At 38.5% G+C, this 27,465-nt stretch overlaps 2 protein-coding genes across 14 annotated transcripts in view; both read right to left on the bottom strand.

Annotated features, from left to right (window-relative positions):
- The window catches only part of auts2a (activator of transcription and developmental regulator AUTS2 a), a 365,030-nt gene extending 355,004 nt beyond the window's left edge, over positions 1-10,026 (bottom strand). For 12 of the 13 annotated variants that reach the window (XM_077242564.1, XM_077242575.1, XM_077242568.1 and 9 more), the window contains exons 1-2: positions 9,749-10,026; positions 7,132-7,839 (exon numbers count right to left, since the gene is read on the bottom strand). In XM_077242564.1, coding sequence (XP_077098679.1) covers positions 7,132-7,404 — 273 coding nt within the window. In that variant the 5' untranslated portion in view covers positions 7,405-7,839; positions 9,749-10,026. The remainder of the gene's footprint in view (positions 1-7,131; positions 7,840-9,748) is intronic. The other variant, XM_077242565.1, reaches the window with a different exon arrangement.
- The window catches only part of ints2 (integrator complex subunit 2), a 290,424-nt gene that overhangs the window by 100,973 nt on the left and 161,986 nt on the right, over positions 1-27,465 (bottom strand). The window lies entirely within an intron of this gene.

Here is a 27,465-nt window from a genome sequence, read left to right as displayed (position 1 = left end):
GAGTGTCATGGCACCTGGAAATAACCATAAAACAATGATTTACATATGTTTGTCTGTATGTACAAGTCGATATGAATGCGAGTGGCAGACGTCACACCTGGATTTGTCAATGGCAAAATTACATGTGCAGCTGTTGCACCGATACTTGTGCCAGCACTGGATTAAAGCTCTTACAACAATTAACCTTCGTCCCACCTGTACTTGTCACACCATTTAACAAATTACCTGTCACAACCATGCACATCTTTGTATTTCATTTTTCCTTTAACAAGTACTCAGAGTTATTTTATTTTCGAAATGCCTCTAAAGATCAATTAAATATTAGGTCATGGCTAATATCAGAGATTGGATGATTGCTTTTATTGGAGCCAAAATGAGAGAAAAAGCATTCGAACAACACTGCTAATTAATGAGCCATTTCAAACTATTTTAATCATGCAATAAGCCGATAACTCCTGCTGGGCAACCAAAAATTATTCAGTATTGATGTCAGCTTGATATTTAGTTTAACTGTAGACATATGTAAATTAGTTTTAGACAATATACTGAGTTATGGGTCTACAAATAACGCTCATTTATTTTGAAATTTGAGACTTTTTCATATCAATGCCACATGGTGATGACTTTGAATTTGATTCAGAAATTTAAATGTATGCTACGTCCAAATCTGCATACTATTTATTGTAAATGGCATTAGAGATTAGATGTAGCCAGTTCTATATCATATTACGTTAAAAATAACAAATCAATAGTGCCTAGATTTTTAAAGTTTGCATCCGTTTATTTGGGATGATTGTCTTTACACAAACTGCCACAGCACTTTTTAACCTAAAAGTTAACATCAATAATTCATTTCAAAGACAATAATTAATCATTAAGGTTAGGAATTTGACTGATTGTTAATGCTTATAATGCAGTACACAAACCAGTGTACCACCAAGACACAATTTTACAACATGATTTGATATTTGATATTGCCATTTATCATCATACTATTTTAAGTTTATTTCAGGGACAGTGCATATTAATAAACATTTCTGTCAATATGCCAGAGTTAGCCAGAAGGCTATTTTCCATCTGCAGTCCCTAGACAGATGGTAAAAGTCACCCTAAAAGAAAGTAAAATTACATATTTACATAACGATATAAAAATCACAACACATTTTAAGAAATACTATCATATTAAAATGTAAAATCGAAACACAGCAAACAAACAATCAAACAAACATCAGACAAAAAATGACATTCATAATGAAAATCATAGACACATTGGCACACAGTTTACAGCACTTAGTTATTCAACCACTGATTTATCTACAGTATGGCAGCTAACGAATTGAAAGTCTTGCACATTCACAGAATATAGCTTTCTTCTGCATTGCAAAAAAGGTGGATATACTAATGCATAAAGAATATATATATATATATATATAAGATTGATTTTTACAAATCACCAGTATAATCAGGACTCTTCAGTAAGCCTTACAGTAATTCCAATATAGCTGATCCTCAATTGCTCTCAGCATGTTTTGTATCTTTAATAAATTATTTTTTGCACAATAGCTTCACTTGCAATCCCATATCATGCATTAATAACCCTACAACAGCAAAAGTATTGCTATACATTTGACTTGTGATCCAAAAGGGACGCTGTCTAAGTAGGAGTCTAAAGGAATGTAAAAGTGTAACTACAGCATGATCCATCGGGCTGCTTTTAGCAAGCCTTTAAGTGACAGGACTGTATATTTGATGTGTCAGTCATGGCTCCTGCAGCACTGTATTAATGCATATCACAAATCATTTTCTGACAGTTTCAAATTAGGTCTAGGCTAAATGAATATCGGCTGTCACTGCCATTAGTAGATATAAGCACTGTTAGGGAGGAAATTAATTGAAGGCTTAAAGAAAGTGACAGATATCATGTATAGAAATATTCAGAACCTGCCTTGAAAATCTCCAGTAATTTTTGACACTAAAGAAATGAGTGTTTTATGCATTTTACAAGCAGTTTTCTTTCTTTGTTCCGACATCGTTATTGACATATTTTGAGTGTGTTTTTAACTAGGCACACATGCAACATCAATGGATTCAGCGCCACAATATTCTTCTCAATGAAGAGTGTAATCAATTTCTGTCTCTCTCTCTTCATCTTTCGATTTGTCTGTTTCAAACAGCAAAGAGACATCTACAGCTCAGAAAACCTATAGCCCGTCTCGCAATTCTGCCAAGAAGACATGTCATAGTGCTTTTGACACGATTACATCACAATAGACGATAAACACTTTTTGCATTTTCTCATATATACCAGGCAATTTACATGCACATGAGAAGCTGAAGTGTGTCATTTTTTGTATGTTAAACTTTCTGCTATCCTTCCTGCTTAATTTCAGACAACTATAAGTAAGCCATTTGTAGGTTTATTTCCCCTTACAACTTACACACTTCAGCTTTAAAGATGGAATATCATACTATTCAAGGTTCAAGTTAAGCTCAATCAACAGAAGAAATAACAATAGATTACAGTAAGGCACTTAAAATGAAATGGGCAACTTTTTACCATGTTAATATACTTGATAAATGATGTAGACAAAATGCATGTTAATATTAAGATGTATAATCCGGCAACAGGCTTGCTCGTTCACAAGAGAGTTCCAGCGGAAGGGTGACCTCTGACCCGACATATGACGTAGGCGTGTAGTGTAAGCTTAGGTGAGAACTGAAAAATGCGGAAGCACAGAGGATAGAGCAAAACAAAACACCTGGCATGAATTAGAAGTCTTAAACTAAAAGTTTTAAAGAAAAATGTATAAGGATTTCGGTATAAGAGAAGAGGGGTCGGGTCAGAGGTCACCTTTCCGCAGGAACTCGACTCTCTTCTGAATGCACGTACAGCTGTTGCCGGAAGCTAGTGATTATAGTTTATAAAGTTTTAAATATGGATATTTTTAAAACAAAAAATATTCGCTTCGCTTCAGAAAGCCTTTATTAACCCACTAAAGTCGTATGAATTACTTTTATGATGGATGGATGCACTTTATGGAGTTTCAAAAACTCGGCCACTATTCATGCCATTACGAAGCTGGAAGAGCCCGGATATTATTTAATATAACTCTGATTGTGTTAGGCTGAAAGAAGAAAGTCATATGCACCAAGGATGACTTGAGGGTGAGAAGATTATGGGATAATTTTCATTTTGGGGAGAAACTATTCCTTTAATGCCTTTTATTCAAAACAATTTACATTATGAAGACGATTTACACTTACTGCAACACATTTACCTGACCGTAACCTTTCATGAATGCATAACACCGAGAGTTCACTCACATTTCAAATGAATTACAAGTTGTCAGGATGCTTTTTGTCTTCCTGTGGCATTAGGTGAAAGACGAAAGATGTGCCCCTCTGGGCCTCATGCCAACCCTTCCTCCGGCCATGACCTAATTTCCACTTTCAACCATCCACTGCCTGGCACGATGGGTCCCCGCTCTGTCTTTTCCCTGTCTCTTTCTGACATGCTAATCTTTTTTTTTTTCTAGAACTGCATTTAAGTTATTGCAGCTGTGTAAATATTTGTAAATGATAAAGGCTCGGTCTGATATCATTAACATGCCCCTCATCAATTTAGCTAAAGAGGAGAACACAATGGAGTTGGAAACACAAAAAGAAACATGAGATGTGTTCGCATTAAGATCAGAATAGCTATTTATATCGCCAGCTGAGACAGAAAAAACATTGTGTAGAACAAATGCTTTGTTTTGTGTCAGGCACGCGCTTGAACATTAGTATTATTTACATTGACTTAACCATTTTCTTACGAGTGGATCAATGGAGTGGGGAACGCAGGCAGGGCGACTGCTGTTCTCAATCAAATGAGCTTGGAGCTTTACAACACAATGATCACATAAAGTGGTTTAAGGGCACCAGTGGTGCAGGCATTAAGTAATATTGAATTGGGGATGCAGAGGCGGGCAAGGGGGAGGAGGTTGAAACGATTACGTGGCAACTTTGTGCTCAGGGACCAAGGGGGAGGAGGTTTGTTGAGGCGGCCCGAGCCTGATGATTTAGTAATTTCTCAAAGTGGTGTAACACACTGCCTCTCAGGCCTGTCGTTCCAGCACTAAGCAGCATTAATAAACACCCGGACGCTGATGGCTCACTCCTATATGAGCGAGTCTGTCCACTGGAGTGGAACGAGTTGGATTTCAATGTGTCATTTGGGAATACCTGTACGAATTCTTCAAGCCCCGCCTGGCAAATTGAGGACAAATTCCTGCTCAAATTGAAACCATTAAGGGATTGTTGTAAAAGAAGGACAAGAAATAGAAATAGTGAGGTAGAGGAAGAGAGAGAGACCATTTAAATGAGATGGGATAAAGCGAGAATAGGTGTATTAGGTAAAAGTTAGATGGCTCTGACATATTGTAAACGTGGATTCATATGGACAAAAAATTACTGCTACATTTTTGGGCCAAAATCACAAGAGCAAGTAATCAGAGCAAAACCAATATTAACATGCCCCTACTGCTTTAATTTCATATGATAAAAATTCAATAAATTTGCTGCTGTGGAATTGCAGTTTGCGCTGATGCATTGAGCTCTGGTGCTCCTATACGGAAAAAGTGAGTCGTTTTTTCAGTTGAGACGCTTCGTTGCTATGATACAGAATATCCGCAGCACAGTTTACTTGTAACTGATTTCGCAGATAATTTGTTTCATTCTACAAATTTATTTTTCATCCATTTTGTTCGGTTAGCTTGGTTAGATGCTGGTTGATGTTGTTGTACTGAAAGAATGTTGTGACAGTTGGTCGGTGTGGTTTTTGTCCCGCCCCTCCTCCACTGTGATTGGACGGCTGGGTAAAAAGTGACAGTGACAAGCGTTTTACCCAAAGTTGAACATTCTTCAACTCTCGGCGACCTGTAAAAAACGCCGGGCACTCAGCACTTCAGCGTGAAAAAAACGCTCAGCGCCTCTTTACGCTCATGGCGTTTTAAAAACACGGCGCTTCCATTGAAAACAATTGAAAAAATACACTAGCCGCGTGAAAAAAGGCTTTTGTGGACACACGGCCTAAGGTCTCCTGCTCTGTGAGCTTCCAAATGAAGCAAGATGAGAGAGCATGCAGGGGACGGCTATAAGTCACAGATCCCAGAACAGTGAAGAGCGGTGAATGAGATGTCACCCCTGGAGAACTGCGCCTGCGGTTCATGGCGCTAGCGTGACAGTGTAAGCTGCTGACGGGCTCCTTTCACAGATTACTGTAGTGAACATCCAACACAATGCAACAGCATCTGTAGGGGATGTGAGGGTAAAGCGTGCAAAGCTTTGTCATGTCAGACTGTTGGGCTTTTAACAGCAAGAGCGACGCTGAAAGTCAGAATGACACTCTACAGATGTCCTGTCAAGACTGACAAATAAAACAATGGCGAGGGCCGATGCTGCCTTCAAGTGCTCCTGGTAAGCACCTACGATATGACACATCAAAAGTCAGAAGCAAAATATGGAAGTAACCGAGAATGACAGAAAACAAAAACTGTTGAAGTGAATACACCAGCATGACTTATACCCAATATATGTTTTATTAAATGCATAGCATTAAAAAACAGTCATGAAACTTGCAAACTGCTAAGGGCATATTTATTATTTATAATCATATAAATAATAACAAAAATAAAAATATTAAATAATGAAAATAATATTATTGAAAGCTATTTGTTAGCAGGACCCAAATCAAAAACTTGACCCCTTGCTTTGCATTCCAGCGTCTCAAGTCAGGAATACACTACATTACTTTTGCTCAGATTTATGCCCCAATCTGCAGTCTAGAATCTAGATAGTTTCCGCAAGTCTGCGCCGGTCTGCAGATTTTAGGCAGTCGGAGATGACAGATTTCACCGAAAGGAACAGTCTGAAAGTTAAAATACTTTGAAAGTCTGGTAGTGTATGATGCTCAGTCATTCCATGTATAATGCCCAGTTTTTCTCTGTAACCATTTACAAAGTCGGAAAGTGTATGATGGCTAGTGTTTTAAAATATGTTCAGATGTTAAAAGTTATGTAGTGTATTTCAGCCTTTACTTTTAAACATCAAAACTCGTTGAGACATCACTTGATGGCTGTAAGCCTTAAACTCATATGACAGTTTTACCAATAATCAGAACAATAATAAACATCCACACAGTATCATTTGTTCAATCGGCCAATAATATGTGTAACTGATCAACCAGCTTGTTTAGTTGCAATATGAATGCTGTCAAAAGGAGTTAGAGATCTAGATGCTTCATTCTTTTGTTTCATTAAATTTTTATGTATAATTGTTGTGTATATCTGTTTTTTAAACTAATGAATCTTTTTAGCAGAATCATCTTTCTTACCAAAAGTCTAAATCTATGACTGAAACCTGTCATCTGAACCATCTACAATTATAGCTAAATTACGACATCATGATCATCATTCTTCAACTTCACCAGAAGACATGAACACATTTTGCTAAATATAACATCCTTTCTATATATGATGATTTAAGAACAGTTATAATAGATTATTGTATTAGTATGCAAACAACAAATTTGATATAAAACACTCAACAACATTCTCGAAACTGCATCTCAAAGCAGGGATATCCTCAACAACAGTTGTGTCCCTAAAGACACACTATAGTCCCTGTCTTCTTCTACGTAAGGAAAGCTGTAACAGTTGAGTGCATTGTCATTGAATTGTCACGTTCCGCACTTTGTCCCACATCCAAGGACAGAATTTGAAGTGCACTTCTTGTTGGAATTTCCAGTGTGAACACTCTACTCACACAGTATTTGTCATACAAAATGGCATTGAATAATGCACAAGTACACACATTCAGACGTGCCTTACGCCTTTGGCAGAAAAATGGCATATAAAGCCACATCTGCTTGAATCACAAACACCATCACAGTGGAACAACAGAAAATTCAATACTGTGCAAACACACCCAGGCAATTAGAGTCCAGAAAGAAGCAATCTACAGACAATAATAAACCAGTCATTGTACCGCCACTGAGCTTTTCACAGCCAAATCAAACAAGCACTTCCAAAAACAGCAGTCAAAAACACATTCACACGAAGTCCGCAGTACAAGACTACCCTGGTCTCTTACCTCAAGAGCTTCCAACGTCATAAATCCTGATATTGAGAATCCGTCAATGATGTCCTCCTCAGCAGAGGTAGACTCCTTCCTCTTCCTCCTCGGTGGCTTGGGTCGTGAGGAGGAGGATGGGTTGGTGCGGTCTTCCCTCTCAGAATCCGAGGAGAATCGAAGCACGGGTCCTCGGACATGGTTATTCCTGATCCCGTTAGACGTGCGCTCCCGGTCTCGCACGGACCGAGACTTCCGCTTCTTCCGGATCCCGCTGCACCGCGGGCCATCCATTTCACCAGAAGACACACTCAAACGAACACTTCCTAGAAAGGAGGTTCTCGGCTAAAGCTCAGTTGTGGATGCAGAACTCACAATTCCCAACAAACACCTGTAATTGAAAGCTTAATTACTGAACTCCAGTGTAAGATGTGCTATTATCCAAATTCCACAACCAGCTGCTGTTATGTGACTTTGCTTGAAATGCAATACGCACATGAGATTCCAGAAGAAAAATGCATATATCCACAAGCACAAATATCCAAAATAGAATCCTGTTAAGGGTTGCCAAACTGGAAAGTATCCAAACTTCCAAATTCAGCCCACGTTTAAGGGAAACAAACTGGCAGATCACTTGAAGTGTCTTCCAACGGAGCTGTAACAGGTCTCCACATGGCTGTCCTCATGGACCCAACACTCTGTTTAAGTGCAGTCTGACACCTTCCCATCCTACAAATCAAAGAGATAGAGAGCAGATGTTTGAAATATTCTCTATAAGAGCATTCCCAGAATCCCCACCCTTAGCTATACATGGGAATACATCATGCAGCAGGCAAATGAATAAAGCAATTTTCATAATACATTTGGACTCTTTGCAAGAGATCATCTTAAGATGCTTTCCTTTTGATCTAATTCCACAATGACTACAGTCACTTTCACATTCCCATCTTCCTATATCTTACAGTTTCTTGAAAGAAAACAAAATCCATTGTAAGAAATTATTCAGAATGTGTGCTTGCAGAATAAATACATCATATAATGAGCCATTTAAAGAGCTGAGTCTAGATCTCCTGTATTACATATTCAATAGCTTATATTTCTCCTCCTGCACAGTCATTATTCTGAGACTGCTATAACCGCAGACAGGCGGAGTAGAATTATTCATTTTTCTTAACAGAGCTGTAGATCAAGAAAAAAAAATTGTCATTTTCTCACAGTAAATTTTAGTTCAACTGAGTACACTGACAGAACATTTATGGCTTACTTCTAGTCATCTACTCTAAAGAGTTACATCTATGTACAAGACCAAGAGCCACAAAAAATCATTCTGCACCTTACTGATAATCTCTACTAAGGGTTCCTCTGTTTATTTCCAAATGTCACCAAACTATAGATAAAACACTAAAAACCTTCAATACAACTAGCTAAATTCAGGGTTGTCAAAGAAAAGTGTAGAGGTTCTGCAGCACGGGTTATTAGAATTAGAATACTAACAAACCAAGGCCAGCACAGCTCTGAAATTATTATTCCTAAGCATTATGTTTTTCATTAATCTTAAAAAAGAAACAAGTCTGCGCAACATAATAAATAATTGCAGTGTTCATGTATAATTTTCAGTCATTATAAAGTTGCTTAAGTTGTTTGTTTGTTTTTAAACTAAAGAAGGTTTTTAACAGAAACATTTTTTTTCTACCAAAACGCTGTGGCTAACATGCATGATGTCATTAATGATGTCAAATTGATGACATCATGATCATCACCAGCCGACATTAACACCTTCAGTAGCTACATTATGACATCATATTCAGCTATCAACTTCAACAACTGACAGAACACATACAGAATCTACAGTACATTATGATATCATAATCATCCATCAACTTTACAAAATCTGCAGCTACACTGACATCATAATCAAGCATTTGACATAAACGCCTACATTTTGGTAATCGGCTAAAAAAATTAACTTTACTAGACAACATGAACACTTACTGTAGTGACATTGACATCATAACTAATAATAATTGATTGAAACCTTCACCAAATCAGCAGCTACATTATGACATCATAATCAAGCATCAAACACCATCAGATGACAAATAGCTGTTATATCACAAATAGCCATAAATGTTAAACTTAGTAGATAATAAAGAATTACAACAGCAATAGCCTACTGACATCATAATCAAGCATTAATGTAAACTTCACAAGATGACAAGAACATCTACAGCAGCTACATTATGACATCATAGACACACATCAACTTAAACTTCACTAGCCACCAATCTTCATCTGCCTTAAAAATCCACCACTAACAAAACACTGAATATCAGCATTGCAATCTGACTTTTTCATATGAATTATGCATCCCAGAAACATTTTACCAACAGCAATGATCACCAGTACAGGTCGTCTATTATTACAAAGCTATTCCCAATCACATATCCCTTGAACCTGATGATGCCCTGTGCTGGCACTCCTGTCAGACACACGCGCGCGCGCGCGCACACTAACACACCAAATATAAATGGTTTTAATGTATTTACACTCCCTGCCAGCCCTCCCTTCACTCTCGCTGTCTTCCATGAGTCTTTTTTGTCTCTCTCTTTTTCTCTCTCCGTCAGTAAATCTCACGCACCGTGGCAGGTCCAGCCCACAGCAGCAGCAGCGCCTGGCACTGCCTCCTTCAGCTCTAGATCCACCAAAACACAAAGCCTGTCTTCTCTCCTGCAGGACAAAAGCAACACATGCAAAGCCTGGCGAGTGGAGAAGGGCCGTCCGAGCGAGTCGTCGACATTCGGAAAGCGCGCTTCTCTAGAACGGAAAACAAAAGAGAAATTTTTCCACAAACAAATAAATCCTGCAAGGAAGCGAAGCTGCTCCTCTCCGCGAGTCCGTGCTTCAGGATCACAGAGCGAGCGGGGACCGGGCGGATTGATACAGTACTGCCGCAGTGCCGCTTTACAGGCGATCCGCTTCCTCGGCGCATATAGTGCTGCGTTCCCTATACAGATCTCTCGGCTTAAATGCATGATACATTAATTTCAAATATTATATCTTACAAAACACTCTAAATGTAATTTAGCATACCATTCGTTTCCATTACATTGCCATCTGTGCTGATTATCAAAATAATTACAATCATTGTATTCTGTATTACGCTGATCACTTGGTTGAATACTTAAATTAGGGTGTTAGACTCAAACAAAGCAGAAGTATGTATTAAGACGTTTTAGTTCAGTATTAATTCTACACATAGCCTACTATAGGCCTAAAAAACGTTCAATTGTGTCTCTAAACGTATGAGACCACAAAAAAATAGATTAGGCTACAAGTTAAAACGCATAGCCTACATAATATTTATAGCCCATTGTTCCATTCTTAATACCTTCTAAAATGTCTTTAAACATTCCTATTACACTGTCTTTTGCACAGATTATGACAATGAAAACCATTGTGTATTGTATTGCATCATTAATTGACTTATGCATTAAATGTGGATCAATTAGCCTATGTATTTGAGTTGATGCTTCAAAACTTGCAGCAGCTATGAAACATTCTCTTTATTTCCAAAGAACATTTGCTTATAGCCTTACAATACATTGACATGACAAAAATTATATATACTTCACATGCTGAATCTTTGCATATAAGCAAAGTTGATTTGGAACCTATTACAGAATGACTTAAAACTTGATAACTCCTTTGGACACTTTAAGAGGCTAGTAAAGTATCGGGAAGCAGGCACAACGGGCACCTCTCCCTGCTTCCCAAATTAAGGGAAATTTACATAAGTCTATTGTATTGTAATTTGTTACAATGTATTTCTAACTGTTGTAAGGCCATTGTATTTTTTAAGTGTGGCTGATTCATTGTATTGTTAATGTATTATGTCTTGCATGTTTATGGTATTCGTTATATTTTGTATTTTATGTGAAACTTTTATTTCGGCCTTCTTGCCCAGGGCTCCTTTGAAAAAGAGACTTGTTCTCAAAGGATTTCCCTGGTTAAATAAGGTTAAAAAAAAGTAAAAAAAAAAAAAAAAAAAAAAAAAACAATTCTTGATTTATTTACAGTTTATAAGGCACATTGTCCCTTTATGTTCTTTCCTCTGTCCAACCACAGTGCGATGACTCAGGCCTTATTGGGACCCATGAATCAGTGAAAACAATCCTGAAATTTACAGCACCTACACTTACTGGCTGCAAATCAGACTTAGTAATTGCACAGGCTATTAAATCTTAATTTGGCAACACATAGGTTCTCAACCAGAACTCTTGAGCTAAAGAGCAGCATAAGTTTCTTTTGAATCGTGCATCTTATCAATGCACAATGAAACACTTAAAAAAGTCACTGCATAATCAAACACTTGTTCCCCTTTAACATGTTCAATTAGTGTATCTATACTACTATGTTACCCACAGGCTGTGCATATGCCTCTAACATTGTGCGGTTATTTGACAATTAATAACTGCTAGTAGGCAAAATGTACAATCAATTCAGCCTTCAAACACATCATTTATGCTAACACATTTTGAACAAGTCAGATGTTGTTTCTCATTCCTTTATACCATTAATATTGCTTTCATTATGTAACATATTTCCAATTTAGGACAACCCAGGGGTGACCTAACGCACCCCTGCTACCGTATCAAACCGCACTGAAACCGGAGCCTAACTTTACTTATTCAAAATGTTTGTGCGGTCAAGGTACAGCTGGTTCTAGATGGAGAAAAATGCTCCCTAAGAGACTTTATGATACTCAAAGCAAACCATTCTGTGTTATATTCCGATATTTATACATTTCTAATGCTTTATATTTTGATTGCGTCAATAGTTCTTCATTATAGGGATTGTGGATTGTCATCACTATTTAAAAAAAAAAAACAGGAAAAAAGGTATTCTTCTAAAAGTTGGCATGATTTTATTATGTTTTACACTAATTCCATGCCATAAAACATACTGTAAAATCAATGCAGACCAAGTTATTTGCGGACCCAAGAGGCAGAATGCTGGAAAAAGCAGTTTGGATATCTGATTTAGAATTTTTTTTTTTAAGAAACAACCAATATGAAATTCTCTGTGTAGAAGGAGCTATTCAGCTTAGCATGAGTGATTTCATCCACTAGATGCGTTTAAATCCATCTTTTACGCATTCTGATAGAAAACACACAACCATTTACTCATGCCACATTCATGCGTCATTAAAAAGAGCACAATGCAACTCTTCACGCAAGTATGACTCTGCACCACTTTCTACCATGTAAACTGTCAAGCATCAAGATATGGATTTTCTACTAGAGGTCCTGCAGTCCTGGAAATTTATTCAGCTAATACAGTGTGTTCTAAAGACTGGGACGGTACAATACAGGATATTTATAGCGTATAGATCTATAACTACGCTCCTCTGCCTGTGATTAATAGACCAATACGCTCAAGCAAAATAATGTGAATGTATCAAGTAAATATTTGTGCGAGAAGGAAAAAGAGCGTTTCTACTTCAAATCGCAGCATTCCGCATTTCTATAAAATTGATTTTTAAAGCAACAATTGTCTCAGAGCATAACACGCATTGCTTAATTCATTCTCGTGCAATCAGGCCAATATTGTCCTCACCCCATCATTAACCAAATGCCTCATTTGCACTTTCATTAGCAATAAAGATTTTTCATTCTTTCTGGCACCCGATGGAGAGTCACTGTAATGATTTGCATGTTGTGTATCCATAGTGTTTTAATCGATGTTGTCTGAAATAACAGAGCGAGCTCTTCTATCTGCTCCCCGGGAGAGAAGGGATGTAACAGCTGTCTCCTTGACACCAGATGGGCGGGACTGATTTTGTCGTCCATTTGTGGGTTTTTAATTATTCAGTAAAACACTCTAAATAGGCTGGTGAGAAAAAGCAGATGATGAAAGGAAATCATTCTCTGATATATTCAGATATTCATCCATTTGTAATGGTTTAATATTTTTGATTCTGTCAGAAGTAATTCATTAGGCTATATGATGTGGATTGGCATCACTATTAAAAAAAATAAAAACGGGGGGGGGGGGGGGGTGTACTGTAGAGCTCCACAATTCTGGATAAATTCAGAATCACGATTGTTTTTGTTTATAAGATCACAAATCTCCCACGATTCTGAATAGACAACTAAACAACAACATACAGCATGTAATTTATTTAATTTTTTTTTAAACGGTTTGAATGTATGAATTAAATGATTCATTGACTCACTTATAAAGACTTCAATTGTTTCATTATTGGATGAATCTGCGTTTTTGAACGAATCTCTTAAATAAATGATTCAATGACATATACACTTGTCACACATACTGGCATAACAATGTATTGTGCAATCTTTATTAGTTGATTACTCTTTCATAGACATCAGTGTTTATATCCAAACTACAAACTCTCAGTACTTACAGTATGTGATTATTTGAACTATTGTAATTGAATTACAGAAATAATGATTCTGTGTGGTTGAAAAGACTGTGAAGAACTACTCACTCAGGCTCAACGGATGCGCCAATGCTGTTTTGAATGTTCGCTGTGATTGTACATGTCAAAGGTTTATTAGACAGCCGAATCATTCTCATTTAGGAATGAAATCGCATGGGTGTTTGAAATGCAATCGTGATCTTTTAACAATTAAACGTGCAGCTCTAGAATACTGTAAAAAATTGTCATGAGTTTGCAATATTTTACACAAATTCCATAACATAAAATATTGTATTCTGAATTGCATACTGTCAAATCAATGTAGGCCTACACTAGGTAATTTTTGGCCAAAACGCAACAAATTACTGTAAAAATACACATATACAAAAAACAAATCCTACAGTGTTACTAGATTAGCAATACAGCTGTCATTTTTTCAAACAGTAACTTCATGCAATATGCTGACCTTTTACATAATTCACTTCTTTCTAGATCATATCTGAAATGTGGCAAAAATCCCTGAGTGTGTATCATTTCAGAAAGCAAAGCAAATATGTCCTCTCAAATATGTCCACATTTCACTTTTTGGCACGTCTGGATCAATGTTAGTTACTATTTTTTCTCCTTTTTGAGATGTTGTCATAACACAGGCTTATATTTCTGCACTGATAACACACCCAGAACACAGCATGAAGAATTTCACATATATTACACTGCATTATGTTTATATATAGTGGTGCATGTGCTTGCCTTTGGAAAGCTTGTTTATTTTTAGCCCTAATGCAGTCTTAACTGCAGAGCATAACAAGTGAAAGTGAAGTAATTTATTCACCAGCCCCTATGGACAAAATGATTAACTCAAAGCAACAATGATGTTTAAGCAATGTTAGCATTTCCTCATATTTATATGCAGCAGGAAGCTGAGTGCAGTTCACAATACACAATACTGATAGACCATTCACACAACATCCAACGCCACCTTCGACTGTCAGCTTTTAACAGAAGAACTGTCAACTTTTCAGACCTAAACACATTTATTCCAAACAGCCAGATAAGCACTCAACTGACCTTAAATGTAGAAATCAATTGCTTACTAGAATACTGGTGGACACTTAATAGAACATTTTAAACATGGACTTATAGCAAAAGCTACTAAAACAGGAGTAACTAAAAGGATAATCTGTAAATCAAGGAAGCTGATCAGGAAAGACTGCTAAAATAAAATAAAACTGAAACCAAAGCCATAAAAGCGAGTAAACAAATGTTCATCCTCTAAAGAAAAAACTACTCAATTAGCTGCAGCTAAATAAAATTCCTCAAGAAGAAGTGACTCCCCTGCGGCCCATCAGCTCAGAATCTTCCAGACACCTATATCAAACACACTGTCAGTACAGCTGAAGCCTCTCTAGCCCAGAGGAAAACATCACATTGCAGACAATTAAAGGTTTACCACACACACAACAGCACTATTTAAAAGCAATTTTAAGAACCCATCTCTTGTAAAACCTTATAATTTTTTTTATTTTTTAAATCTATCATTTACTAACCCGAACTAACCCTTTAAAACAGTCATTATGGTTTAAATGCCACTCATTCCTCTTGTTTTGCTCCCTGTATGCGCTGACAGTCACTCTGTAACACATGGACCTCTGCCAGCATATTATTACCAACTTTAACAACCATCTGGGTCTCTGACTCAGGGGATAAGGTTTCGATAACTCCCCTGTCATTCCTTGTCATTCTCTCCACTGTGACACATACATGTATATATGTACTGTAGAGAAGTGTGACGATAAAATCTATCATTGTAGCATTCATATCAACGCCGCAATATTTATTCTTAAAGTTTTAAAAAACAGTTTTCACTTTTCAGCGTGCCGACAACAAATGGCTATTTATGTGGATCAAACCACCCTTTTATGTTCACTATGTGACAGGTGGCTGTCCCTTATAAAAAACAAGTCAAACTTCTTTGCGTATTTTATTTCTACGAATAACTACAATCCATTATCACTATGTCTGGAGTTGACTTTGACTGTATATCCTGTGAAATATCAGCACACATATATCCAGACATACAGATACAAGCTCATAAAAACTGGGTTGTCTCCAGGGCAATGCTATGTGGTGGCAGAATTAAATATGGGTTAAATATGGAATGCTTGTTTGCCAAAGACCTTGTTTTAAATTTTTGAGTTTTTTTAATAATAAAAAAGATTCATGTAATTTATATAGAAAGGCTGACTGACAGACAGACAGGTAGGCAGATAGAACACAGAATGATTGCCAGATAAACGGATGGATGGATGGATGGATGGATGAATGGTTAGAAATATAGATGGAAATTACAGATGAATAGCTGGATGGATGGATGGATGGATGGATGGCATACATACAGAACAACAGATAGACAGGTTTAGGTGTTATGGTTTGGTTTAGAATACTAAGGGCCCTTTCACACCTAGCTTGTTTGGTCCGGACTTTCGGACTTTTCAGTTTGGTCCGTATCAAAAATTACAAGTGTGAAACTTACCCTGGACCACGGTCCAGACCAAACAGATGAAATTTTGTCTTGCGAAAAGAGGTAGTCTCGGTCCGGATCAAACTGAGCAAAGGTTTGGTTCGTTTCTAGTGTGAACGCATTTCTGTATGGTTGGGACTTTCAGACCTTTTACAGGAATTTCCGGTGGTTCCCGCATAGCTGAAAAAACAGAAGGTGGAAGTAAAAATGAGCCGTGGTAGCACATGGGGAGAGGAGGAGACGAGGTTTTTAATGGTGTCAGAGCTCGCATGATTGCTTGCAGTCTTCTCCTCCTTTCCTGCCGGCGACAATAAAATGTTCGCACGACGAGGACGTTCATTTGGCGAATTTGAACTAGCCTTGTGCATAGTTGGTGCTGTAGGTAATGTTTTAATTTAGTTTATTTATATCAGAACAATGTGCAGTTACATTAAAAAGATGGCTGCACCAGATTAAGCACTATGCTAATTTCCATCTCTAGTCCTACACAATTAAGATTACATGTAATGTATATAGAAAGGCTCTAATTATGCCATAAAAATAACAATACAGTTGCAACGATATGCGTCTGTTCATTCATGTTGTCAAAGTTACCTGCCGAATTGACAACACGCTGGCGTCAGACGCACGTCCATTTACAAACCAATCAATGTCAAGATGCAGCCCACATTGAGGATGATTACAGGACGCAAGTATGCCACGTAAAGTTCTTTAGTGCGCTCGCATAATTGCAGTGTGAAACCAAACCAAAACTTTCTGAAAGTATAAAATGTATAAAAACGTGAACTTTGGTTCGGACCTTGGTGCGGACTTTCAGGTGTGAAAACGCCCTAAGTTGACATGTTGTTGCAAAGTTACTTATAGTCAGTAGAATGGCTGTTGGGAGAGCATTGAGATATTATAAAAATAGCAGATATTAAGCAGGCACTGTCTGCCAGACAGTCTACTAATACTCTATTATTACTCTAATGAGAGTTGGTTGGCATATAGTTGCAAAAGTTAGGATAATGTCAAAAGTGGAAATGAAGTGTTTCCAAAATTTCTGGCACTACATGTTTGATGCTCATATTTAGTTTGAATCTGGCTATTTTATTTCAGCAAAGATCTCCAACATGTTTTCTTCTCTAGAAATTTGAGCTGATGGGTGATCTATAAAAGCCTGCCTTTGTTTCATTTATAGTGAGTAAAAGATGAAAAGTTAAATGTTTAAAACAGCTTCCCTAAAACAGTGTCAAGGGTGAACGTGAAACATTCCGTGACCCTACTGTGAGGCTGTCATTCAGTGAATCAACACTGCTCCATTACTTCCTGCACCCTCTCGTCAAGATTACAAAAAAGCTTTTACTTCAAATGCATGTTTAAGGGTTTTCCTCACAGGGCTTTGGGAGGAATAAATGGAGGGGGGAGGAGTGGGAGGGGAGAGGATGGATTGTGGAAGAGAGGTAGAAGTGCCATGTTTTTCTTTCACAGTTTTACAGCATGAAAGGAAGTTTGCAACTCTCCGCTTCCTGTCGTACATGCTGCACTGGGTCTGCTGAATGTCCAATAACAGAAGGGCCATTAGCTCAAAGCATGTGTCGGGGGGGGGGGGGGGGGGGGGGCGCTAGCAAGCGAGTTGAAAGAGACCTAGATGAGCCGCCCAAAACTATCCCTCTTCCCTGGCACTGCGACATTCAGCCATCTGAATACACAATTTACATAGAGATATATAAATACTGCATTTTCTCTCAGCCCCCATCTTGAAACCATGCGCGCACACATACCCGAACCAGGCTAATTGTTCCTTTTAAGAGGCAAAATGAGAACAGTATCTCATTGTGCAGGCAGACGATAGAGAGAGAGAAATAGAAGGATCTCTCCGGAATAGGAGGCAGGGATATTTTCCAATTATTCAGCCTTTCTCTGCTATCCCAGAGGGCAAGCTCTGGAGCGCGAGAGAGGCAAAGAGAAAGTCGCACTCGTTTATTAGTATTAGGGGGCCTCTTGTGTTTTTCCTCCCAGACCTGTGGTCCCAACATACAGTGGGAGAACACACACACACACAGACACGCAAAGGGAAATAGAAGAACATTAGGGGGATTAAGACAATTACAGAGGTACATTGGTCTCCAAAAAGTATTTGAATACTTACTGTAAGTCACATTCAGAATATATGAACGTCATTTCTTTAGATAATAAAATCAAACCAAGAGGCATCATAGAATGAAAGAAAGATAAGTCAAGTCACCTTTGTACAATACGGATTGATTCAAAGCAGCTTTAAAAGTGATACTGGAACAGGAAATAACGATTCAATGATGCAAACCTAATTAAATATGAGACAAATCCAAAGTCTGCTGTAAAGCAGCTCTAAAATGATAATAGAGTCATTATTCAGCTTAAGTCATATCAGTGTTGATTCAGTTCTGTTCAAAAACTGTGTAAAAACCATCGATTATGAAATGAGTTCAATTCAGCTATAAAGCAGCTAGAAAATAGTGTTATCAGGTGTTGTGCTCATCCAATAGTGTTAGTGCAGTCACATCAATATTACTGAATATGAATTGACTTTTAAACCCCATTGTCAACTTATAATAGAACTATAAGACAAATAAAATAAAAACAAAGAATTATTATTATTATTCATAATAACAGCAATATTTTTAAAATATACATATTATTATATTACTGTTTCATGTCTTGTAAAAGGCGGTTGCTAAATGGGACTACAGAGACTGCCGAGGAGATTCAACATCATCACGCTGAACAGGCAAAATCTACTTTAACAGCATAGTTATACTTATAATTGAGCTCTTACAATATATTCTAACTCAAACGTTCTGGGAAAATGTTTTTAGATAAAAACTACAAGAATTGTCAGTGAAACTCAGTGGTGGTGACGTTGAATTTGTGGGACCGTGGTGTAGTTGGTTTATAGCCTACCTTTAGCTTTTTACTTATGCGTTTACTTTACTTTGTGTTCATCTGTGATAATTATCTTGATGGACAAAATGTGCAAGTATCATAAACTCAGTACAGTGCTAAAATGTGACAGCAGCCTCAAACTCAAAGCTACAGCACTGTTATTTGTGATTTGGCAACGTGTGGCCTGCTTATTACTGGGTACCATTGACACTCATGTTAGCAGCCAGCTACTTGAATACCAAAGACACACTGTTCACATTCAGATTAGCGAACACAAAAAAATATACAACATGCCGTTGACAATTCACACTTTGCTTTAATCATCCTTATTAGTTTTCGTGCCTCTTGGAAAGCTGTTGCATTCAGTGGTGCTTTCAATGTGTCCATTTAAAAATAACAGGAATGAATGTGAATTAATCCTTCACAAATGAAAGAAAAGGAAAACTAATACCTGTCAAAAAACGATCTGCATTAGAATTATGAAGAGGTACAGCTGGTACAGCACTTCAGCCATGCTGAAATACAATATAGTTATGGGTATGACGTAAAATGCATGTTCATCTCACAACTGTGTAGGATATATGATTGATTGGTATGTCTGCCTGCTCTCCTGACAGACCTCTGAGAGGTGGTCTGTGCCCTGTACGGACTCCTCTGACTGCACTCAGTGCCTTCTCTAGCACTGCATGTTGGCATTACTGTGATGTAGGTTATTACATTACCTCAATGACTCCAGCAGCTGCTGTACAGAGATGAAGCCATACATCAAACCTCCACGCGTCTCACCAGACCTGCAGCTCACAGACCTCTTCCTTGATTTTATTCAGTCAGTCTGTCTATCTGTGGACAACATGTACAGCATGTCACAGAACATTTTATACAGTAACAGTAACATTTCAATCAACCAATCAGATCTGAGGGACACATTTACAGTTTATGTCAAGTTTTGGCTTACAAGCAGGGTTTGGTGCTTCTACATCAGTGTTATTCACCTATCATTTCCCTCTGATATTAGGGATAGCTTATGTGGATAAAATATGTTGATCCAGGAACATGCGTTACTTGCAAAATCACGGTGAATGTGGACAAGCATCCATCCATCCATCCATCCATCCATCCATCCATCCATCCATCCATCCATCCATCCATCCACATACTCCTTTTGAAGAACTAAAAATTGTATCTTTGGCTGTACTAGTTCTTTAAGTTTATTTTTCTCATTACAATGGTCATTGGTTTAACAAAAAATAAATTAACATTAGTACATTTTATTTGAATTATGGTTAAAATAAAATAAAGGGGTAAGAAAAATAAACTTAAATCAATAGACTTTGAAAATAAGTCTTTAATACCTTTCAGATTTTAGCTTTAAAAAGTTGTATATATATACACATATCTAAAAAGATGACAAAATATTTTTTCGGGGGAAAAAGGGGGGGGGGGGGGGGGGTAATTAAGAAAATGATTTATTTGCAGTGTAGCAAATCACACATTGCCTGCATAATTTTCATACCTGAAATTGACAACAACTTTTATGTGTGCTGGACAAAGACGGTATTCAATTATTTTTTCATTTTCTAACGGCAGCCAACAAGATATCTATAAATAGAGACGGAAACTGAAACAGCAATACAGCAATACGACAACAGAATAAACAAAGCACCTTGTAGGGAAGAAGTGATATCCTGATTCTTGATCATTTCATCAGGTAAATAATTTTCCACAGAACAATGTGTGTCTCTGTCATTGGCTTGTCAGGCCAATTGTCCTTGAGCGATGATGCTAACTGCTTGCATGTCTGAGGGAAAAAAAACACCCAGATCACGACAAGAAACAAATTGCACTGTCGCTCTGAATGAATTGAGTGGACAGAAATCACAGGTTTCCTCCACTGAACCTTTGACTGATCTGCGGCTGCGAATTGCTTTGATACATGCCATAAATCCAGAAGTGGGACGGATTTTTGCATCCGGAAAAAATGGAGTGAAGACCGGCACATTTCTGCAGTAGTTTCCACCAAGAGTGCACTTTATGTGTGCGTGCCGAGGAGGAGTTCAGGAAGAGTCAGAGAATTACAGGCTATCATAGCCAAGTGGGTGTCAAATTATCCTTTCAGCGCATTTACACCATCACATGTTCCTCTGTGTGAGTGTGTGAGTGTGTGTGCCCCTAACCCAGCTGCATCTCCACTGTAATGAGCTTCACTGAAGATGGAGAGAGGGTGTGAAAGAAAAAGAAAATCCGTGTATGTGTGTGGGAGAACAGTGATAGGACAACACCATGTCAATAAGGACCAGTTTTTAACATGTATTCTAATGGCCAATTTGTTACTCTGACAAGAGTCTATACTATGTATTGTTATGGCCGACTCGTGGCCGCAACAATATAGGAAAATCAAAACAAAAGATCGATATAATGAATAAGTACATATTTTGAAAATTTTAAATTTAAAATATATATATAAAAAATTAATAATAATAATAAAAAATATGACATTAAGAAACAGTTGTGAACATGTATTTTAACGACCAATTTATTACTGTGACAAGTCTCTATACTGTCACGTATGCCCTCCATCTGTCCATCTTCAACAGTCTAATCATCTAGTCAATGACTACATTTCCAAGTATTCCTCGTGTTCATCACCTGCACCAAAGCCTGTATATGGAAAGCCTATTCACTCCATTAAGCCCTTTTGTACCGAATTTTGGTTGTAGTTCCACCAGAGTTCCACTGGGGGGGGCGATCGCCCTGAGTGCAAAATGAATGGGAGTCTATGGAGCTAGACGGCTAAATGTGTTTTTTTCACCTGATTGCCATTGAGAAATCTCAGATTTGATTGTAGATTTTGCAAGTTCAACATGGGTTATAGGTCGAAAGTTGAATGAACGGGTACTTATGTCCTTTCGATTTCTTACAGGTTGAGTTGTTGTTGCCCATTACACGCTAGCATTCTGCTAATTAACGCTGATTGTTCAGTGAAGGACTGATTACGACCAGAGATACCGCTTGATGGCATCGTGGCATCCGAAGCAGGACCAGAATGTGTGTGTATTTTCGGCGTGGTCTTTTAAAACAACAAAACCAAAACTCTTCTAGCGCGTGTATTTACCTGTGTCAGCGGTGTTGTTGATGAAAAGAAAGTGCAGAGCGCGAAAGCACCAAAGTGACTGAAGGATTGCCGTAAAGCAGTATCTCTGGTGGAACGATGTGAATGAAAAGTCTTTTTAGTAGTAAAAGACTTTTAAACTAGAAAAGTAAGACATTTTAAAGCAAATGAGTGACTCTAAAAAATCTAACACCCAGCAATGAGTAATTTCTTTGCATCTCCTTTCGAATACAACATTCAAATTACTAGACAAAAAATTATATCCTGAGAAAAGTGGATTTTGAGGGGTATAGCTCCATTGACCTCCATTCATTCTGCACTCATCCTGTGAGCGCCCTCATATGGAACCAGAGTGAAACTGCAACCAATTCAGAAGCCGGAAGTTTACTGAGTGAACGTTCTCCCCATATTAGACATTCTCTGCCTGCACTCATCCCGCCATCACCCACACCTGTTTCCCATCAGCACTCTAATCTGCACCAGGATAAGAGCACACACCTCAAAGCTACTTTTCCTACTACGACATAGCCTACTACAGACTACTTAACTGCTGGATCTCCTTGTGTTTCTCCAGCCATATTCTGTAAGCTACTCTTACACATAGGCCTACCTGTCTACTCACTGTGAAGAGGTGTGTGCTCCCTTGCTCCCTCTTTACACTCCCGCTCCAGTCATCACTGCTCCGCTATCACCCTGGTAAAGAAAAAGAGACTGTTACCCCTTTTCCACCAAGGCAGAGCTGGTGCTGGTTCGGAGCCAGAGCCTAGTTTCAATTCGGTTCTTTGGTTTTCCACACGCAAAGCACCAGCTCCGAACCAGGTAAAGTGGTTCTTAAGTAGCACCAAATCATTGCTGGTCTAGAACAGAGCCAAGTAAGAACCACTTGCGTCAGGGGCTGGGGGCGGGGTTACCGTGACCAACAAGACGAATAGAAACTTGTGACCGCCATTTTTAAATAGCAGCTAGTCGAGCTAATAGCAGCTCGATTATAAATATCCGTCTATGTAAGTTACGGCGAGCTGCACAAACGCGTTGGACTCCGATGTATTTTGTAAACCCATGAGCATCCATAGTATTGCAACGTCCGTTATTGTTGATGGCTTGTTCGAGATGCATCGGAGCGGCGCGGACCGATCGGAGCTGCGGGAGTGTTTGGAGAACATACGACTCCTTGTGCTTTTAGATCGCTATCGCAGTGCTTTGATGTCATGCGGAGATCGATCTGTGAGAAGCCGATGCATCTCGAACAAGCCTGGCGTACTGTTTGGCGCTACCGCACTAGCGTTGCTGGGCAACATGAGACGTATACAGTGACGTAAGATCTGGCTCTGTTGTGGCTCTCTAGCCGGTGGAAAGGCAAATCGGTTCTTATTAAGCTCGTCAGTCGAACCCACTCTGAACCAGCTTTGGCTCTGGCTCTGAACCAGCACCCGGTTCTTGTTGGTGGAAAAGGGGTATGTGAGGGTTTTGTTCACACGACAACGATATGCTTAAAATGGAGAAGTTTTTCCTCTGACTTTTCGGCGTACAGATGACACCATTGTCAAAACGATCCCCATTCACACAGATCCGCGAAAACGAATAAAAACGCTGTATTCTGCTGCCAGACCATTAGATGCAATAACACGTATCAGTTACCCTATTTCCCTGAGAATAGGGAACGAGTGTTGCGTCTAGCTAGACACTATGGGAAGACTCCCTTTCTCGAGAATATTGAAGCCTTTATTTTAAAACGCAGTGCAGCTGCACAGCGAGCATAGAGCAGAGCGTCTAGCTTGCCATTGGCTGTGCTGCAGCAACTGCACATCCTATGGCGAGACAGCTGAGACGCCTGAACCAATCAGGGTGCTTTGTGCCAGAACGCGTCAGAGCACGTCAGGAGGGGCGTGGCTTATGACTATATAAGCCTGGCCAGCTCGCCATGGAATCAGGTTAAATCGACTGAAGCGAAACACCCGACAGATGTGGTAGCACGGCAGGGTACGCAGCACTCGTTCCCTATTCTCAGGGAACCGAGGTTACGTTAGTAACCGATACGTTCCCTTTCGAGAACGGTCACTTTGTGTTGCGTCTAGCTTTATGCTATAGGAACCCATTGTAAAACGCCATGCTATCACCATCACTTCACCCTATATTATTGCTCTGAGCATACGCGCAAGGCCAATAGCATAGGATAGAAGCTAAGAACTCCCCTGGGCCAGAGAACCCCCGGGCCCTTATGATGGAGTATACTTTATCGTAAGCTCAACCCTGCCGGTTACGGGGAGACCGGAACCCAACACAGGGGAAATGCTTCCAGGGCTTTAGGGCCCTTAGCCAGAAAAACCTTAACAGAGAGAATCCGTGCTGGCAAAGCAGGGACCTGAAGGTTATAGAATTTAACAAAAGTGGATGATGAGGACCAACCTGCCGCCGCACAAATGCCTTCCATTGGTACACACATGAGGAGGCCATGCCTCTGGTTGAATGGGCTCTCATGCTTATGGGGCACTGAAGGCCCATAGAGGCGTAAGCTAAGGAGATAGCATCTACTATCCATCTCGATAGCCTCTGCTTTGTGACTGGCAGACCCTTGGTGCAGCAACTAAAACATACAAAGTGCTGCTTCGACTGTCTAAAAGCTGCGGAGTGCTCCACATAGACTCTGAGAGCCCTGACTGCGCTTTTGAGTTTTCCACGTACAGACGACACCATTGTCAAAACGATCCCCATTCACCAAGGATCCGCGAAAACAACTGAATCGCTGCATTCTGCTGCCAGGCAATTAGATGCGATGAAACACTATAGACTGAACAAGTAATGCGCATGTGTATGACGTCATTGTCTTCACACTCACATATTCGCGTTTTTGCGGTTTACACGGAGACCGTTTTCAAAAACTTGCATTTTGAAACCAGTTTTCAAAACTTTGCGTTTTCAGGCACCCAAGACGCCATTGTAATACAATGTAACACTACACTTTGTAAATACATAATTTTATTTACATGTATATAATTTTATTCAAAAATATGAATTATATTATTTATTAAATAAACAAATTAATAATAAAAATAACTATGAAAATGTCTATTCCGATTCAATACACTTTGGCCTTACTAATGCTGAATGGACAATTTATTACCCTGTATACTTTATTACCCTGTATACTTTATATACCCTTTGTAATGATGGCGCAGACGCAGAGGAATCCATTTGCAGCTTTATTGAGAATGGTCAACAGGTAGGGTAAATCAACAGCAGACAGAATCAACGAAGAGAGCAAAGAGCAAGACGAGGTCACAGGCAAAGGTCAGGACAGGCAGCAAAAGACAAAGTCCTAAGAGCAATCCGGGTCAAGACAGGCAGAGAACAATCAGAGGTCGGGGTACACAGTCCTAGGTCAGTAATCAGCTCAGCAGACACAGAGATAAACGCTTGGAATTGAAAGCCAGGGCAATGCAATACTTCGCAGAGAAGTGGTGTGGAGAAGCGGCTTTTATGTGTGTGTAAATGAACTGCAGGTGTGTGTAATCAGTCCAGGGTGGTGTATGATGGAAAATGTAGTCCAAGTAAACCCAAGAAGTGTGTGGCTAATAGTGACACTCTTTATCTAAATGTAAATAATTTTTATTTTAAAAATATATTAAGAATATTATTTCTATAAGAATTTATAAAAACAAATACACATTTAATATTTCACCTTACTGTCACTTTATAATCTATTTCAAGCTGTGTTTACTGTTGACTGTTTACTGTTGTCTGTGGGAGAAAGAAAGAGTGAGAGTATAACACTTGTTTGTGAGCAAGTTAACACCTTTGTGTTCACTGTTGGCTCCCCTTGCATCATGCATCAGGGCTCTGTGTGTGAGCATCTCCTAAAGTCCTGTCCAACAAACCGAGTAGGATGTTGCTGCAAAGGAAGGATGAACCCAATAAAGATTTTTTTTCTTAGAAAAAAGAAACAGAATAATATATGCAGGAAGTTTGAGAGGATTTAAGCCAGATAAAATGCCAGTAAAATAATAAAACATAAGGTGCAGCACATCTACAACTGCATGATGACATTTTGACAATAAGGAGTGAAACTGAAGTGTGTGTGGGCATTACCATACTCCTGATGTTCTGTAACCTTTACATTATCATCTGAAAACTTCAACTGTAAAACAAGAGAATAAAAAATCTTAAAGAATGATTTTGATTCAAGTCACCATATATATATTAATACATAAGCACTTTTTACAATACAGATTTTCAAAGCAGCTTTACAGTGATAACAGGAAAAAATGCAACAGAGAAAAAGGAACAAATGGTTACCTTGTGTTTTCAGGCAGACAAAAGTGTAATAAACTTAAACATGTGCTGGCATTGATGTTATCGGATTTTGAATAACTTCTGTGATTCGACACCAAAAGACAAAGCACTAGGAAACCCATGAAAACCATGTCTGTGCAAAGATGAGGAAAGATGTAATGCATTTATGTTTAAGCAACTCTTATGGGTCATTTTCACTCACTTTCAGTAATAGCATATTAAGTTTAGTCCGCATCCATATGAGAAGTCGCTTCAATCATATCTGACAATTTTCTGATATGAAAACATAACTGCTTTTCCTTTTATGTGGTATTATCTATAGGAAATTTAAAAATAACATCCCTTTCTCCACAGCCTTGATTTAAAAAAAAAAATGGCCAAACCAGCCAACAAGGCGGTTTAATTCATACTGGGGTAATGAACTGAAAAATTTATCCAATTTTCATAATGGTTTTCAATGACCCCACAAAATAATTTCACTTCTGTTATATGGTCATATTAAACCGTTCAGCTTTTAATGCTGACCTTACATAAATCATAAATTAATAATTTAAGATGATGGTCTGACATAAGGGAGAGCAAACTATAAAGTTCAAAAGCAAAAACATATGGCTATCTGAAATTTAATGTGCATTCACAAGATAAATGAAGCAGAGAGTTAAAGCGGGACAGTGGCCTTTAAGGATTATTGAAGGATACTGCTCGTAAAATTTTAAGCTTTTGGCATTCAAAATGAAACGCATCGCTAGTACATGTTATATCAATATTTTGAGTATAAAAGGAGTCCTCAAATATTTTTTTAAGTAGTGAAACTGGTTAAAAGTTGGAGGCTAATCAACATCAAAATAAGTTTATTAGTTATTTCATTACAGGTAAAGTGGTGTTTGTTTTATAAAACATTAAGGTGGGAAACTTAACCTCCTGCCAGTATAAAAGGTGACCTTAAAAAGAAGGCAGTCACATTTGTGTCAGCTCTCATTTGAAGCATGGGACACATCTGAAAGCTTTTATTGTTATCTTTTAAAAGGCCATTGTCCTCTCTCTCCAGGCCTCCATCAGCACTATAAAAATGACAGCAAGTCGACGTTA

This window comes from Siphateles boraxobius, unplaced genomic scaffold, assembly GCF_051911475.1.
Source record: "Siphateles boraxobius isolate OS27281-9 unplaced genomic scaffold, OSU_SipBor_1 25, whole genome shotgun sequence".
NCBI classification, from domain to species: domain Eukaryota; kingdom Metazoa; phylum Chordata; class Actinopteri; order Cypriniformes; family Leuciscidae; genus Siphateles; species Siphateles boraxobius.
Note: the sequence above shows the minus strand (reverse complement) of the source record. Positions and strands in the feature narration are given on the sequence as shown.